At 34.8% G+C, this 18,914-nt stretch overlaps 3 protein-coding genes across 3 annotated transcripts; 2 read left to right on the top strand and 1 right to left on the bottom strand.

Annotated features, from left to right (window-relative positions):
* Positions 1–4,896: 4,896 nt before the first annotated feature.
* Positions 4,897–7,096, top strand: LOC131629462 (uncharacterized). Its single transcript, XM_058900249.1, has 5 exons — positions 4,897–5,044; positions 5,111–5,717; positions 5,802–6,333; positions 6,442–6,927; positions 7,058–7,096. The coding sequence occupies exons 1-5, from the start codon at positions 4,897–4,899 to the stop codon at positions 7,094–7,096; spliced, it is 1,812 nt and encodes a 603-aa protein (XP_058756232.1).
* Positions 7,097–7,825: 729 nt separating this feature from the next.
* On the top strand, positions 7,826–11,708 carry LOC131629453 (ketol-acid reductoisomerase, chloroplastic). Its single transcript, XM_058900240.1, has 10 exons — positions 7,826–8,117; positions 8,214–8,306; positions 8,621–8,686; positions 8,845–8,985; positions 9,472–9,699; positions 9,832–9,949; positions 10,033–10,172; positions 10,292–10,459; positions 10,534–10,689; positions 11,125–11,708. Exons 1-10 carry the CDS (start codon positions 7,851–7,853, stop codon positions 11,491–11,493), a joined length of 1,746 nt encoding a protein of 581 aa, XP_058756223.1. The 5' UTR covers positions 7,826–7,850; the 3' UTR covers positions 11,494–11,708.
* Positions 11,709–16,755: 5,047 nt separating this feature from the next.
* LOC131629481 (senescence-specific cysteine protease SAG39-like) lies at positions 16,756–17,962 on the bottom strand. Its single transcript, XM_058900268.1, has 2 exons — positions 17,482–17,962; positions 16,756–17,381 (listed from the first exon to the last, which is right to left on the bottom strand). The coding sequence occupies exons 1-2, from the start codon at positions 17,921–17,923 to the stop codon at positions 16,789–16,791; spliced, it is 1,035 nt and encodes a 344-aa protein (XP_058756251.1). The 5' UTR covers positions 17,924–17,962; the 3' UTR covers positions 16,756–16,788.
* Positions 17,963–18,914: the final 952 nt, after the last annotated feature.

Raw genomic sequence — 18,914 nt, 5'->3', positions numbered from 1 at the left:
TCCCTTGTTGTTGTAAGCTCTAAGATTGTCACATAGAAGAGATACATATTTATAATAGCCAAAATCCAACAAATCCATACCAAATCCCAAAAATATCCCCTTAATTGTTAGAATAAAATATATTATTATAATCTTATAATATCTCTCAAATATTATAAATATCTTATAATATCTTTTAGACTATTATAAATATATATCTTATATTATCTTTTAGACTATGATAAATATATCTTATAATATCTCTTATAATATCTTTTTACACTAACTTATATGATCTCCAAATTAATGTAAAATATTATAACATTAATGAATGAATCAATGAACCGAACCGACCGAACCCGATACCCGTAAATCGCTCGAACCAAATTACTCTTCGGCTTTCTGAATTCTTGACAATTTCAAAATATGTTTTCTTTCTCTTCATCAACAAAGGTTTTAAGGCATATTTCAACATACTTCTCACCATGTTCATGATTATTCTATTTTTCCTTTTTGTAGTTCCATTTTGATGTAGAGTGTAGGTGTTGGCTGGGATTGTCGACCTAGGCTAAAATCTAGCCAAAGAGAATATAGAATTCAGAAAAGCGCTGTGAGGGAAATACTTTCAAGTCAAAACACATTTGGTCGACTAAGAAACAAAAGGGCAAAATAGCTTATTGGGCCCATAAGCACTTAAAAGTCCAAGAAGCGCACAAAAAGCCCAAAAGATTCAAATAAAAGTATATCTCACACATGTTAAGTTTTGGAGGGAAAAAGCACCTGAATGGAGAACGTGGAGGCGTGGGATGGAAGTTAAGTTGAAGAACATGGGGTTCTTAAGGGGGTCAACAACCTCCATAAAGTAGTTACTTTTATGCACTATAAATAAAGAACTTTGTACATAGTTTTAGGGGTTCACAATTTTACAAACGTCTGCACGCTGCACACTCAGAGTACCCAAACGAACGAGCGAAATGAGTCAAGTAAGGGCTATGTATGTTTTAACCAACTACTTTTCTGCAAACTTTAAATATTATGTCATTTACTTTTTACTCTTGTCGTTTTCCTTTGTTTATTTGTGGTTTGATATTCACCAAATACGTTTTATAAAAATATCGCTGCCGATTCCAAGTGTTTTAGACGACGTGTCGAACACCCTTGTTTTCGTAACTAAAACAAAAGAACTTCTCACAAAAATTATTGCAAACAAAAACACTGTTATGAGATTCCCTGGTCGATCTCGCAAGTAACCTTTAAAAAGAGACTAGTGAAGTTTATTAAAACCCAAGGTAAACAAAATTGCACGTCTAGTTATTGTGAAATTTATTTCTTCCTTTTTTTACGTTGTTTTGTGTGTATGAATTTAAGAAGTGGTAAACAAGTGTCCAAAATGTCACGATCGAGCATAGACACAAGCTCTTCAAATCCTTCACTCACACAAGTTTTTGCACAAAATGTGGATGTCATACCGATGAACACCACGACACAAAAGCGCGACAATGTTGTCTCCCGTGAGATCGACTGCTGCTTCCAGTTCAACGACACCGGTCTCAACAAGAAATGTGGGATCCTTGTTTAATCCCACATGTGCACTGTTTCACGTAGGCTATTTGCCTCTTGGACAATATCAATATGGTATGCCTCAGACCATGATGGTTGGACTTTGGTCAAATGTATCCACTTACATTGATAATACTATGTCTACGGGCCATCAAGGAGGTTATGCCATAATGCCTTCATTAACCACAGGATTAAGCGGTTCTTTAGGTGGAGTCAGTTATTTACCCCAATCGACACCATCCTTAAACACCGTGTCTGTTATGGCTTTAAGGCAGCAAATGGATGAGAATAACTTAGACTTGATGCACAATTTGACCCAACAAATATGGGTTATTTTCACTCCCATGGTTGACCAAATAGGAAGAATGCTGGAGGCATTTGGGGTTCAACTAGTTCCATCGCGCCATAGGCCGTTAGGGTCGAACGCTGATTGTCCAGGGGTAAATGTACCTCCTGGAAAACAATAGCGTCTTGTTGGACCTCAGGTGGTAGAACCATCTAAGTATCATGAGGATGAATTTGTTGAGCAATGTGAGCCTAGGTCGGTAGTGGTTAGGAGGTATCAAGATGTCGATCACATACTTAGAAATGCCAACAATATGTTAGGTCGTAATAACATAGCAAATGTACTTGAAGAAGTTTTGGCTCGTAATGGGCTTAACGTTGGCCTACATAGGCCTAACTATTCATCACCATTGCCTGATTATATTCGACAGGCATAAATACCCAGAGGTTACAAAGTATCAAAATTCACTAAGTTTACAGGGGAGACCAATGAGTCTACTGTAGAACATATAGCCAGGAACAAGACCGAAGCTGACGACATTGCCAACGATGAGGGTTTAAAAATGAGATAATTCCCTAGTTCATTGACCAAGAATGCTTTTACTTGGTTTACCACGTTAGCTCCAAATTCTGTGAGGACTTGGGAACAATTAGAACGCACGTTCATGATCAGTTTTACATGGGACAATCTAAGATTAGTCTGAAAGAGTTATCTCTAGTTAAAAGAAAATCGTTTGAATCCATAGATGATTATTTGAATAAGTTCAGGTTGCTGAAATCCACGTGCTTTACCAGAGTTCATGAGCATGAGTTAGTCGAAATGGCCGCTGGGGGGTTAGATTATTCCATTAGGAAGAAATTAGACACCTAATACCTTAGGGATATGGCCCAGTTGGCTGATAGGATTCGACAGGTCGAACGCTTAAAGACACAAAAAATTAGGGCATCAAAGAGTCATAAAAGAGAGAAACCTGCTTACGTCGACAATGATGAATACCCTTTAGAATGGGTCGATGAGTACGTGAAGACATGAGAGGTTAATGTAGCTGAGTTGAAGCCTGGTCCCCCGTACGTGTGTAAAGTGCTGAAACCATCGAAAGGAAAAAGCGTTGAAGAACCAAAAAGTGATAGATTCGGTACTAAGACATACACGTTTGATATTACTAAATGCAGATGAAATCTTTGCGCCAACTGATTTTGATGTTAATGCTCCTCCACATATCTTGATTTGTTTCACCGATTTTTAACCCTAGTGAAGAAATCAATTATGATTTCACTTTTTTCCATCTGAAGTAGTTCATACGTTCTTTTATGAGTTTGTAATCTCACCTCTTTCAACTTCTCCGCACCTCCAAAAGATTTCTCCAAAATATCCTATGCTTCTTTCGCAGATTCTACATCACTCAACTTTTCAAAGTTATCTAGATCACCACATTGATATATTATAAAGAGGGCTTTATAATCTTTCTTCTTCAATTATTTATGTGCAACCTTTTGTTCGCCCGTAACATCTTTTTCAATTGACTTTACTCATTCATTCACAATATCCTAAAGATCTTGATAGCAGAAAGCAATCTTCAACTATTTACACTAATTGTCATAATTCTTATCTTTTAGAATTGGAAGAATTGTTGGAAAATGGCCATTCAGATGATTCATTACGATATGCTTCCCAAGAACCACACATTCAGTGCTCTAGATACCATATGTTAGAATTAAACCCCAATCTTGGAGTTAATTCAAATCAATCTCGATGAACAAGAATCAATCTTTCTAATTGATTGCATCTCTTGTTCTTAACTCTTCACTCGAGTGAATCAACTATACATTGGTTGTAAGTTGTTCATGCTGCACACAATTTTTGAGAAGAAAGGAAGATGAATTAGGGAAGAAAAGATAAATTAGGATTTAAGACAAAATGGGAAGAAGAAAATAGATTATGCAGAGTTTCTCTCTACCTTCAAGACTGAAATTTTATTTAAATTTTCTCCACACTTTGAAATGATAGGATACCTCCCTATTTATAATTGAATTTGCTTGTTCACCAAGCAAACTTTAATTAACTAACTTCCCAACTCACCTAAAACCTAAAAATACTAAATTTAATTCTGTCGAGACTAACTCTTTTAACAACTATATATTTCGACTACTACATTCATTTTGACAACTACTTACTTCGACCGAGAGAATTATACATTCAACACAGGGGCGGTTCTTGGGCCCGACCAGGGTGGGCACATGCCCAGGCTCGGGCCCATTTCTTTTTTGGATATACATGTATTTTCCAACAGCAAAAAAAAAATTAAAAAGAAAAAGAAAAAGGAGTAAAGAGATAGAAAGAGAAATAGAAACAGAAACGGTAAAGTGAAAGAGAAGTTCTCCCTCCGCCGCATCACCTTCTCCCTCCGCCGCATCACTTTCTTCCTCCGTCGCCACACCGCACGCCACCGCACGCCTACACCACCTTCTCCCTCCTCTCGGTCTCCTCTCTCCTCTCGATCTCCTCCTTCACTCCACCACTTTCGGAACCGCCGTCGACTTGCGCCGATCTCTGTTACTTTGTGACTCAGCTTTCAGGCAAGGCAAGTATTACCCTTTTCATAGTTAGTTTTGAGTTTGTTTAATATACTAACACTGAAAAAAGCACCAACATTAGTTTTTTTATAGAGAGAAGAACCACTACTGTGCTTTTTGTCTGTTTTTAAAAAGTAGAAAGCTTTTTATAACTTGTTGCAGAGATAAGATGAAAAACTAACTTATAATAAAAATAAAAGTAAATGCTTATAACTTGTTGCAGAGATAAGCTTTTTTTTATTGTGTATGTTTGTGTCTGTATTTTAATGCTTATCATAAAATAGTTTTCTTGTTAAATTAGTTTTATAATTGTTTATCTATTATTTGTTCAATATGTTTATAATTATATTTTAATTACTTTTATATTTATTTATTATTTGTGTTTAATGATGTTAACCCAAATAAAATATCTTTATGTTTATTTAATACTTTTATATTTTTTCAGTGATGAGGAGATTTTTGGTTGAATCAGAATCAGAACCAGAACTACCGCCCAATATGGTTAATGAGTTTAACCCAAATGAGATTGTGCGTGATCCAGGTAGTAGGAAACAAATTGATGAGTATGCTCCGGATATTCAAGACCAAGTGAGGAGGGCATATATATTGAAGGGTCCAATGCAACCAGATTTGCCAAGCTTTCCTCGTACTCCATTTGGAAGTGTTAAAAGAGCATTTAGTAAATCATGATATAAGAATTATTCATGGTTAGAATATAGTGAGATCAAGGATGCAACTTTTTGTTTTTATTGCTTTCTCTTTAAGAAACCCGGGAGGGCCGAGCGCTTTGGTTTTGAAGTCTTCACTAAAAGCGGATATAAAGATTGGAAGCATTCATCTCAAGGATTTAAAGATCATGTTGGTAGTCATAATAGTTTGCACAACTCATGTGTCAAGCACTACGATGATTATAATAATCAAAGACAAAGCGTGACAAGTAAGTTTGCTAAAGCAACCAAGGAATCAGAAGAATTGTATAAGATTCGTTTGACTTGTTCTGTAGATTGTTCAAGATATCTCATTGCACAAGGCATGGCTTTCCGTGGCCATGATGAATCCTCTATTTCTCTAAATAAGGGAAATTTTAGAGAGATGGTAGATTGGGTAAAATCTAATAATGAACAAGTGAGGGATGCTTTTGAACGTGGTGGAAAAAATTGCACAATGACTTCCGGTGATATTCAAAAAGAGCTTGCAATGTGTTGTGCTCATGAAGTTACCAAGGTGATTATGGAAGAGCTTGGTGATAGACAATTCTCTGTGCTTATTGATGAGTCACGTGATATATCCATCAAAGAGCAAATGGCGGTGATGTTGAGGTTAGTAGTTGTATGCACTAATTTCTAATTTTCATTACCTATTATTCTCTATGCCGCCAAGTAAACTTGTTGAATTTATTTTAGGTTTTTGAATGACAAAGGGAGTGTTGTAGAACGATTTATTGCTTTACATCATGTCAAAGATACTACATCTGAGTCATTAAAGGATGCTCTTTATGGTATTCTTGATAAGCACACATTATCTATTTCAAGGATACGAGGGCAAGGATATGATGGAGCTTCAAATATGAGAGGTGAATTTAATGGTTTGCAAAGAAAGATTCTAGATGAAAACCCTTATGCTTTCTATGTCCATTGTTATGCTCACCGTTTGCAATTGGTTGTTGTGTCCGTTGCTAGTAGTTGCTCATCTATTCATGATTTCTTTGAGTACATCTCCTTGATTGTGACCACAACAAGTGCATCTTGTAAGAGGAGGGATGCTTTGACAGAGGCACAACACCAAGATATTTTAAATAAACTTGAGATTGGTGATATATCTAGAGGAAAGGGCTTGCACCAATCATCTAGTCTTGCTAGACCTGGGGATACTAGATGGGGTTCACATCATACTACATTGCTTCGTTTGGACCAAATGTGGTCCTCCGTGTTAAAGGTGCTATCTATGGTTCATGAAGATGGACGTGGACCATCTCAAGCAGCGGGTTTGATAGAAAAAATGGAGAGCTTTAAATTTGCTTTTATTTTGAAGTTAATGTTAAAGTTGTTTGGTATCACAAACGAGCTTTCAAATGTCTTGCAAAGAAAAGATCTTAATATTGTGATTGCCATGGAATTAGTTGATGTTGTCAAAGTTCGGTTGGCCACAATGAGAGAGAGTGGTTGGGATAATTTATTTTCCGATGTTCAAGAATTTTATGTTGCTAAAGGTATTCCGGTGCCAAATATGGATGAAGAAATACCGGTTCGGGGTCGTTCAAGGGCAGAAGGGAGGACTATCACTAATTTACATCATTATCGTGCAGAGATTTTTTATGTTGCTATTGACAAAATATGTGTGGAGATGGATCACCGCTTTAGTGAAGGAAGTAACGTTATCCTTGGTTGCTTCTCATGTCTTGATCCCAAGAACTCTTTCTCCAAGTTTGATGTTGACAAGCTTGCTCGTCTTGCTAATATTTATGATGCAGACTTTTCTGATGATGACCGTGGCATAATAAGGGATCAACTTGAAACTTATGTTCTTCAAGTAAAAAGAAATGCTTCATTTTCCACTTGTGAAGATGTTCAAAGTTTGGCTATGAAGATGGTTCAAACTGAGAAACATTTGGTATTTCCATTGGTTTACAAACTTATTGAGTTAGCTTTGATATTGCCAGTGTCAACAGCATCCGTTGAAAGAGCTTTTTCAGCAATGAAAATTATCAAGTCTAAATTGCGCAATAAGATCAATGATGTGTGGTTCAATGACTTGATGATATGTTACACCGAGCGGGAGATATTCAAGTCACTTAATGATATTGATATCATTCGAACATTCACCGCAAAGAAGTCTCGGAAAGGACATTTACCTCGTGATTTTATTTGACACCTAATTGTAAGGTTATGTTTCATCTTTCATTACTTTTATTTTAAACTATTTATATATTATATACAATATGAATTTGCAGTCTTTATATTTTTTGCCCGGACTTTAAAAATTTTCTGGCTCCGCCACTTATTCAACACCTGCGGGTATAATAGAAATATATTAGTATTAATAATTAAGGAATCACCTTAATTCATCATTCTTTCATTTATTATTTTTTAAAATATTTTGACATAATCAAATGTGACGAGAGATAGAAATGATACACATTTGTAAAAATGAAGTATAGTATGTGTATGTGAGCGAGATCCATCCGTTCGTCCCTATTATCAACTTGTCATAACATTTACTACCACGCGGTGCGCGAGCTTTTATGATACGATATGCAACATAACCTCAAAAGAAAAATGCTTTCGAACACAAAAAAACAGAAATGATGATTACACAAACAAGTGGTACTAGTAGACAAACAAAACACATGGGGCGCAGTACCAACGTGGCGCACATTAGCAAACTCACTCTAACACCTGTACTATAAAACCCACTGTAAAAATAACCCTCTCTTCAACTCTTCACTAATAAAAATGGCGGCCGTTACTTCCTCCTGCTCCACCGCGATCTCCGCCTCTTCCAAAACCCTAGCGAAGCCAGTCGCCGCGAGCTTCGCTCCTACCAATCTCTCATTTTCAAAGCTTTGCTCTCAGTCAATTAGGGCTCGTAGATCCATCACTGTCGGCAGCGCACTAGGCGCCACCATGGTGTCGGCTCCCCCCGCTACTCTTCCAGTTTCGCTTGATTTTGAGACTTCTGTCTTCAAGAAGGAGAGAGTTAACCTCGCCGGACACGAAGAGGTTCGGGTTTCTTCAAACTTTTCACTCTACTCCGAGAATTTGACTTTTACTTTTACTTTTAAATTGATGATTTTTTTTTTGGTTGATTTGTTGCAGTACATCGTGAGAGGAGGAAGGGATTTGTTTCATTTGTTGCCTGAAGCTTTCAAGGGGATTAAGCAGATTGGTGTCATTGGATGGGGTTCACAGGTAATTTTTTTTGGTAATCTCAACCTAATTTTGCATGTGACATGTTAGTTGAAAGTGTTTTTCTTTGAGGAAGTTTATTTGTTGCGGTTGAATTCAACTTTATATAGTTTGGTATCTAAACATGTGTAGGTATCTAGACATGTATATTTTGGTATCTAAACCTTTTTTGTGGAATATTTAATTGTAAAGAAAGAAAGTGATATGCTAGATAACTTTTGTGTTTGGAGATATTATTTTATTTTAGAAGGAATATTCTGATACTGACACAGTTCATAATTATAATACAATTGCTATTTTTATGCTACATTCATCAGGGACCTGCTCAGGCACAGAATCTACGGGATTCTCTTGTTGAAGCAAAGTCTGATATTGTAGTGAAGGTAATTCTGCATTTATTGTTGTTTTGGTTCAGTTTCTTGTAATGATGATACATTGATATATGATTGTAAGCTGTATAAAATTTTAATAGTTAAGAACACCTGATTGATAGATCTGTTTCTGACCTGTTACATAACACATTTGTCTATTACCGTTATAGGTTGGACTTAGAAAAGGTTCTAGTTCCTTTAATGAGGCTAGGGAAGCTGGATTTAGTGAGGAGAAGGGAACTCTAGGTGACATATGGGAAACTATATCGGGCAGTGATCTCGTATTGCTGTTGATTTCTGATTCTGCACAGGTTAGTATATTCATGTCAATGCTCCAGAAATCTGTCGACTCTTTTGGTAATTTCTCCATTGTCGACTAATAATTACTTAGATTGATTTTGATTACTTCCTGTTGGTTTTTTTAATATTGTTGTTGATTATGAAGAATGCTTCCAGTCATTTTGTATTGTTTTCCACTGCCAAGTATGATCATGTCTTTCATATATTACTCATCAGACATATACAATCAATGTTATGGAATAAAACAAAGAAAGATGTATTACTTTTTTGTGTCATTTTGAATGGATGTTTTTCAGGTGCAGAACATTTTTAAAAATAATTAACTTGTAATTTGCATTTTTTTCTTATATTTTCCACTGGAACAATTTGATCTGGCTTTGTAAGTGTACAGGCTGTGTCATGCTGCTGCGGTTTTGCAGTTTCTAACATTTTGCGTCCCTTCACAGTTTTCACTTGAGGTCCCTATCAATAACTTTAAATTTTTTTGTTTAACACAGGCAGATAATTATGAGAAAATATTTTCCCACATGAAGCCAAACAGCATACTTGGGCTGTCCCACGGTTTTCTTCTTGGCCACTTGCAGTCAATTGGACTTGATTTTCCCAAAAACTTCAGTGTAATTGCTGTTTGTCCCAAGGGGATGGGTCCTTCTGTAAGGAGGCTGTATGTACAAGGCAAAGAGATAAATGGTGCTGGAATTAATTCAAGTTTTGGAGTCCACCAGGTAAACTTCCCTTTATTTTAATTTGTATAAAGTATTCCTTCCCTCATCAACTTGCTCTTGCACATATTATTTTATTTGATGAATTGATAATTTACTTTATTGGGAGGCTAAACGTAATATCATTGGATGCAGGATGTTGATGGCCGAGCTACTAATGTTGCTTTAGGGTGGTCTGTTGCCCTTGGTTCTCCTTTCACATTCGCCACTACATTAGAGCAAGAATACAAGAGTGACATCTTTGGAGAGAGAGGTATGCATTTGTTTCTTGAAATGCCTTGATATTGTCCTTTGAAGTCCTTTTGCATTACATAACTTTGCTCTTATGGCTTACAGGAATTTTACTGGGTGCCGTTCATGGAATTGTCGAGTCCTTATTTAGAAGGTACACTGAAAATGGAATGAGTGAAGATCTGGCTTATAAGAACACTGTTGAGTCCATAACAGGAGTAATCTCCAAAACCATCTCAACTCAGGTTGCGATCTCATCCTTATATCCACTAAATTCTAGTCTCTTTGATTTTCTTTCCCTTAGAATTTTAATGTGGTGGACTTATGAGTTGTGATCTAAGCATTGCTCTTTTTGGTTGGATAGGGCATGTTGGCTGTATACAATGCTTTATCTGAAGATGGAAAGAAGGAATTTGAGAAAGCATACAGTGCTTCCTTTTATCCCTGCATGGAAATTTTGTATGAGTGCTACGAGGATGTAGCCAGCGGTAGTGAGATCCGCAGTGTTGTTTTGGCCGGTCGTCGATTTTATGTAAGTTCATATTTATTTCCCATTTATAGTTGGCCTTTATATGGAGGACTTCAACTTATTCCTGTGTTTTACAGGAGAAAGAGGGTCTGCCTGCATTTCCCATGGGTAAAATTGATCAGACCCGGATGTGGAAGGTTGGTGAACGCGTTCGATCTACAAGGCCAGCAGGTGATCTAGGCCCTCTATACCCATTTACCGCTGGTGTCTTTGTGGCATTGATGATGGCCCAGGTTTGTATCTTATTTTGTTATCACTTTTTTTGCTCGAATATTGGTTGCTGATATAAAATTGTTACAACATATGTTTCCTGCATTAAGTAGTATTTATTTTATTGTTAAGGTTTGGAAAATTTTTTAAATAGAAATTATCTTTAATGTGAGGTAGGCTTGTATTCGCCCTTGACTTTTTATGGATCTCGCACTTGTAAGTTGTAATTACATCAAGGGCGAACACATGTAGTTGCTCATTCTAGAAAAAAGCTCAACTTAGAATACCTTTTCCCATGCTTTTGAATTGAAAAGCTGTAAGTCACCCATAAAAGACAGCATGATTTTTTTTTTTTAAAGATTTCCTATCTTTTTATTCATTTTTCTTGCTTAATCATTTGTGGTTTAATTGACACATAAAACTGACCTTATTTTGAATTTCTTTATAACAATTTCCAGATTGAGGTCTTGAGGAAGAAGGGGCATTCTTACTCTGAAATCATTAATGAGAGTGTGATCGAGTCTGTCGATTCTTTGAATCCATTCATGCATGCTCGTGGTGTTTCTTTCATGGTTGACAACTGCTCAACCACAGCAAGGTTGGGTTCAAGGAAATGGGCTCCTAGATTTGATTACAATTTAACTCAGCAGGCCTTGGTGGCAGTGGACAGCGGAGCTCCTATCAACCAGGACCTGATCAGCAACTTCGTGTCAGACCCAGTGCACGGAGCTATTCAAGTTTGCGCTGAACTAAGACCCACATTAGACATTTCAGTGCCTGCAGATGCAGACTTTGTCCGCCCTGAGTTGCGCCAGTCTAGTAACTAGAATGTGAACTAATTATGGCTTTTCTTGAGTTGATTCCCTATCAGAAATCCCACAGAATAGCAACTATTGTGTGAAGTGAGTTATAAAATGTTTGGTATGGAAGTTTTGTATGATCACTTTGTAGTACTAAGTTTGATTTTAATGAGGAATGTTGCTTGATGATGATATATTATGACGAGTTAATAAATAATGTTCACGAATCTTTTCGGTTGTCATTGAAGCGTTGAATTAATTTACTGATGATTTTCAGTGCTGTTTCAGTACATTGATATCTATTATATATACCTTAAAGTAATACTTCTGCAACCTTATTGGGAATGGGAGAAAATATTTCAGTCATTTCTATCAGAATCACAAATTGATATTCACATCTATATAGTCTATTTTTTAATCTAAAAGCTAACAAAATGCATGCTTGAAACTTGAAAGATATAAAAAAGTGGTGATTTTTGAACAAGTATAGAAAAAAACCTTGATACATTGATCATCTATCGATTAAAGTGATACTTGAAAGTTTAAGTTTATATTCGTGTTTTGAATAAATTTATAAAACATAGCCTGTGTTGTTGAGTTCTTTTTAGTTTACATCAACGTACTCACTATAACTCATAAATATCCTCACTAATATAACTTATCAATATCCAATAAAAGCTTATCAAAGTTGTAAAAAAATGCTTATCGAAGTGATTAGGTGTTTAATTAAATTGATTAACAAAACGTATTATAAATTTTCATTAACCTAGACTAATGTTACTTTAATGACAAATTTTGACTCTGCCAAAATCCAAGCGGCTCAAGAGAGAAACATAAGAACATGCAAGTTATAAAGAAGATTTTACAAAAGGATTAGAAAAATAAATAAAAGAAAGAAAGTAATTAAAGAAAAATGTTGTGAAATTAAAAGATCCAACTACAATAGTACTGTTGTGAAGTCTTCTGATAATAAACTTACTACAAGTATTGATGCGTCAGTACTTTCTCATTGTGAAGTCTCATAATATCTAACTTACTAATAGTATAAACTTACTAATAGTACTGTTGTGAAGTCTTCTGATAACTAACACGGAAATAGTCTCTACTCTCTACCACTACACCACTGAACCCTATGTATCCAAAACAAGTCTAAAACATAACCGTCACCAAACAGATTTGCAAACTGAACCAACGTCCGAGACTCGTCTAGACTGTTGTCGTCACCATGTTAACAACTGGTCCCCGAAGCTCTGCCGCCGCCGACCAGACTCCACCTGCCGCTGACCAGACTCCGCCAGAGCTTTGCCGCTGTTCGTATGAGGATTGCCACCCGCCATAGTTTCGTCTGCTATCATCTACCAGACTCCGACCGGCGTCCTTCTGTGTTGTTTTTCATGATTATAATTTTTGACGAAACATGCTTTGAGACAGAATCTGGAAAATATGTTTCAACACTTACAGAAATTAGAACTACAAAATAAGTAAAGAAGGATTGCGGTCGGAGTTTGGCTGAGTTAAACTCATTTCTAATCCATGTTTTATCTATAATAAATGGATCTTTTCTAGTTAAGGTACCTAAAACTTGTGAAGCAGCAGGTGAATGTGATCTAGAGGTTTCTTCTTGATAAATTGGGATAGGAACATCAGGATTGAAATCCACACCAGCTAAATTAATTCTAATGGTGGAATCGGTTGATCGTCTAGCAGCTGAAAGCCTGGCGCTAGAGGAGGCACTAACACTACTTGAAGCATAGTATCGGTGGGATTGACTCCTATTCATTCTAATTCTAACCGATCCGTCAATATCTTGAATAACATCTCTAATGATTCTAGCTTCTATCTTGTCAGTTTTAACAACATCTCTTAATATCCATTCTTCTGGAAGTTTATCTATTATATCAGAAGCAGTTAATATTTTTGGGGTCATAGCATTTGCTTTACTCAAATTTGCTTCTATAATACAAGTCTCATTTCTAGGGGTTGATTTTAGAAATTTAAAATCATAATTAACTTTTGAGATTTTATATAGTATCCTACTAATGACATCTAAGTTAGCAACTCCAGGATTAAAGGTGTCTCCAAGAGTTTGAACATAGATAACTAAAGAGTTTGGAGTAAACTCATTGGATAAGCTCATCCTAAAGTTGGGATGGCAATTAAAATAAACTGGACCATCATTTAAGTTTGACTCAACTACAGCTATAGTTGAATTATTAAAATCTTTTATTCTAGTATCTCGTAATATTAGAAGGATTGGAGTATTCAAACCTAATTTATGTAGAGGTTTTATAGCCACTTGTATTAATCCTAAGTGTATGTACTTATAACCTTCACGATGGTGATTTTCTAATAAGTTTTTATTCAATAAGTTTATAGTTTCATACTTATTAGTGATAGAAGTTGCAGATTCAGTTGTATGAATATTCTTTTTAATATTAAGCTCGAAGGTACTAATTTTATAAATTTCTTTTAATTTAATTTCTGGCATAGACCAGTTAACTAAACGACTTTCCATTTCTTGAATTTCTAATTCATGGTTTTGGAAATTATCTTGATCTAATTCATAATTGGTATTACTAGAGGACGCAGGACATAAAACTCGATTATTAGTGCTTCTACGACTACTAATTCCTAACTCGCTTAAAGCCCTTAAGATTTGTGACATGATTCAATACCAATTATTTTACAAGAAGACTTTTTAAACAGACTAGTATCTAAAAGTCACTAGATTTCTTCTTAACTCTCTCTCACCCCTTTATAGTTTGTTTCTTGGACTGTAACTACAATGAGCTAAACCAACGGTTTTACGGCCTCAACACACGGGACTAACGACCGGGACCACTCACTACCAGCATGTACACTAACAAGATTCAAAGGTCAGGGTTAAAGAGTGGAGCAAATAAGAAATATGTAACTTTAAAATACTAAATATGTTTTCAAAAACCCCTTTTCAAATAATTGTATTAACTCATTATATCAGCTCCTTTTCAGGCGCGCTCTCTCTCTCTCTCTCTCTCTCTCTATATATATATATATATATATATATATATATATATATATATATATATATATATATATATATATATATATATATATATATATATATATATATATTGGAGAATATCAAGTGAGAGCATTTTATAATGAGAGATGAGAGGAATAAATATCAACCATTGATTCATCTCAAAAGAAAGAATTTAATAGTCACATTAATGTATTAACATTATCTCTTGATGAATTCAATGGTTGATATTTGTTCCTCTCATCTCTTATTATAAAATGCTCTCAGTTGATTTTATATATTTATATTAGTGAAAACATTCTAAAAATTTGGATCTTCCCTCTATATTAGTGAATGATTTTTTTTAGTTAACTTAAGTGATTTAACAATTTTTATATATAAGATAAATAATTAAATGGCCTAATAATAAATAAGAATATATAAAAAAATATAATAATTTACAAAGACGTCCTTACTTTTGGTGTCAAAAATTACTTAATTGACTTAATAACTTTTATATTTAAAAAATTATATATATATATATATATATATATATATATATATATATATATATATATATATATATATATATATATATATATATATATATATATATATATATATACTTGAATTATGGTTATTCGGTTTCCTCTTGTTATAGCTTTTATGCTTCTAGGCGTATTTCTTATGGTCCTCCGGTTAAGTGTGGAGAGGCTTTCAATTTGTTATGGAAAGCGGATGTCCCCTTTAAGATAAAGGCGTTTGATTGGAGGCTTTTTTTTGAATAGGTTATCGACTAAAGACCTATTGGTGGTTAGAGGCATTAAATTTAATCATGATAATTTAATGTGTGTTTTTTGTGATTCTCATGTCGAAGAGGCGGACCATTTATTTTCTAAATGTTATGTGATTAAATTGGTTTGGAAAGAAATTGCTTCGTGGGTGGGTTTTTCGGGTTGGTCGGAGGAAGAGTGTATCCCATTTTTTGTGGAATGGCATTCTTTGAGCCGTAGTAAAAAGATTAAAAGCGGCAAATTAGGGTTTTATGATACCAGTGATATTCTCGGAAGATGGCGTCTGGCTTGAAAATATCTCAAGCCTTAACCACAAGAAGATTCAAGTGAAGTTCTTATATGACTGGTATATCCGGCAAAATGACAGGAAGCTTCAGAGCGTGAAAGAGAAGAAGTGTGAAAGCTCGTCCGGTCGTGTCTAATTGGGTGGTCAATGTTTTGTAAAAACACAAGGGAGCTTTTGGAAGTAGTATGGCTAAATCACAAAAATTAAAAAATATTCTTAAAACCTCTCTTTTTCAAATAAAGCCACCTAAAATGTTTCTCTCTTTTTCTTATTAGATTAGGGCAAGTTTTTGAACTATTTAATCTATTAGAACCAATGTCTAATCAATTAGATAAGGGAGAAACATGTCTATAATCGATTATGATAATTTTTGAATGAATGGTAACGACTCTATATTACAACCTTTTAATTTGGATAGTAATAAGTGATTATTTCATGTTCCTAATTGACTGTCTAATTGACTAGGATATTAATTTTGCCAATGGACTGTTTCCTAAAATGAACCGTTCATTGGCCTATAAATAGAGACACTCCCCTTCATTTATTTCTCACCTTCCTCTATCTCAACCTCTCTCTTAATTATTTCTCATCCTCTCACATATTTTTAGCCATAACACTTTGAGAAACAATTTTGAGTTTAGCGAGGAAGTTGTTCAAAGAAAAATTTCTCATTTGATTTTTTAATTTAAAAGCCGACTAAATGCATGCTTAAAACTTGTTTATTGAGAAACAACATATGAAAATAGAACAGTAATACTTACTAGTTTAAATCCAAAAACACATGCCAAATTTGTTTGCATTTGTGATATATCAATTTGACAGTCCTGTATTTTCAGAAGATTTCAACTATCTTTTTATTAGCTGAGGAGATTTTGACATTACTTTAACATTTCTCCTATATATTTATGACTTGCATTTTATTCCAAAAATCGAAATCAATGTTACCTGAATGACAAGTTTTGAGTTTGTTAAAAGTCCTGAGTTGTAATAAGAGGAAACCAGAAACACTCTGTAACAAGAAAATAAAAGAATGTAAACAAGAAAAAATTTTTAAAAAAAATAAGAGTTACCCTTAATACTTTTTTGTATTGATAAATGCACTAGTAGCTGTGTATACAGTATACATAAATAGTCACAAGAAACCATGATTGATGCAGCTAATAGAAGATAAATGACAACCAATCATAATTTAGTTTGATTTACAGAGTTTGGGTAACATAATAAGTACTTCAGTTTAATATTTAAGCAGTAGGGTAAGATGCTTGCATTGCAATGCCACACAGTCCTTCAGCAGCATCAACTCCCATTTGCATTCTAATGTATCCTTCTTCACCCCAATCGGTTCCCCATGAGTTTTTAACCAACCAATATTTGGTTCCATCACTATCCACACCATATCCCACAGCAGTGACACCATGATCCAACTCTGTTCCACATGAACCAGTAAACACACCACTTTTGTAAAATTGAAAGTCGGATCCACTAGCATCAATGGCTACAGAAATTGGTTGATTTGCCACAGCTTTTTGCAGTGCCTGCTCATTGTTGGCAGGGACATCTTCATACCCGGTAATGGTGGCCGCTTGGGTGGATGCTTGGTTTGCACTGCATGTTCCATCAACACCTTGATAGGGGTATTGAGCTTCTGTGGTGAGTCCGTGATTTTGAATGATGAATTTGAAAGCATCATCCATAAGACCACCCTCACAACCTTGGTCCACACCTTTTGTGTTGCAATCAACAAGTTCTTGTTCCGATAAAGAGACTAATTTTCCTGTACTCAACTGATGAATTCCTTCGGTTGCTGCAACAGCAGAAAATGCCCAACAACATCCTGCAAAAGATAAATTGATATTAACTAGAGTTTGACAGCAATTCAATTTTTGACCACATAATCCGGAATTGAATGCATTACTTATTAGATAGACACTTACCACATTGGCCTTGATTCTTCACAGGTGTCACTGCTCCTTTCTTCCTCCAATCAACCGTGGATGGAACCGCACTTGCATTTTCATACTTAAAAGTAGATGTTCTTGTGATTGAGGAGCACATATGCCCCTTGAATTTATTTCTGGAAGTTGTGAATTCCTCGTTGGTGAGGTCTGCAAATTGATTAATGCCTAGTTTGTATGATTTGTTACTGTCTGCATTGTTAGACGCTTCAATGTAGTTCACGTTTGCTGCAAATATCTTTAGACGACTCTCCCTTTCTTGAGAATCCTTATAAGCTTTGCCATAGTAACTCATCCAATTTTGATGCCTCTCATACATAGGGTTGTCTCCGAGAGTGCGAGAAGTGACTTGAATAGTCAGCAAACCGAAGCAGAAAAGCAATAATGCAATACTAAGATACAGATGAGTTTTGGCAGCCATTGTAGTAAGTGAAGTGTGAGAAAGAAGTGCTTAAGTTGATTAGTTTGCAGTTAAATGGAAGAAAGAAGTGTGGTGCTTGTACTCAATAATCATTCTTGTATTTATACTTAGAATGTTATTTCTTTCTAGTATTTTATTTTAACTGAAAACAAATTTATGTTCAATAACTAGTTACGTATCCGAGAGAATTTTTTGAATGAGACCTTTAAGTGAGTAGCTTGGTGGTATGGACAAAAGGATTAAAAAAAAAAGATTGACCAGGTGTTTGTTTTTTAATAGTTAATTATAAAAAGCGTAATATGTACGAAGAAAATAAATTGAAAATGGACAGTTATCTAATTGAGGTCTTATGTTGTAATAATTTCATAACTAAGGGCAAGACGTGATAATTCCAAAATACTTCAATACAATTTGGTTTTCTGATTTGGAATTAGGGGTCTGCATGATTGGTTATTTTCAAAAACTAAACCATAACTATTTTAAAATCATTTAAATAGTTTGGATTTATAAATATAATCACATTTTAATTAAAACTGATTATAAAACCGGTTATAAATTTGGTTATGATTATATAACTGATTTTAAAAAAAAAATCCAGTTTTAAAAATTATTTTTTCCGATTTTTTTAAAAAATAATATTATTTTGATAATTAAAATATTTGGATTTGGATAATAACCGGATTATAACCGAATCCAAAATAATTTAACCGGATAATAACCATTTTATTATATCCGGATTATATGAATGGATAACCAAACCATTAATAACTAAACCGGTTGATAACCATTCAATTATATCCGGATTTTTAAAAGTGGTTTAGGTTTGGTTATGGATTTGGACATCACAACCGGATATTTTGCATACCCCTATTTGGAATTTCTCAAAATTCCCGAACTAATAAACCAAAGGAAAAAAATGTTAATAGAAATTCAATAATTCAAGTGCCGTAACCGGTTACGGCAGATAGAAAAACATTTATGCCGGTTGAAA

This window comes from Vicia villosa, unplaced genomic scaffold (assembly GCF_029867415.1).
Source record: "Vicia villosa cultivar HV-30 ecotype Madison, WI unplaced genomic scaffold, Vvil1.0 ctg.000567F_1_1, whole genome shotgun sequence".
Taxonomy (NCBI): domain Eukaryota; kingdom Viridiplantae; phylum Streptophyta; class Magnoliopsida; order Fabales; family Fabaceae; genus Vicia; species Vicia villosa.
Note: the sequence above shows the minus strand (reverse complement) of the source record. Positions and strands in the feature narration are given on the sequence as shown.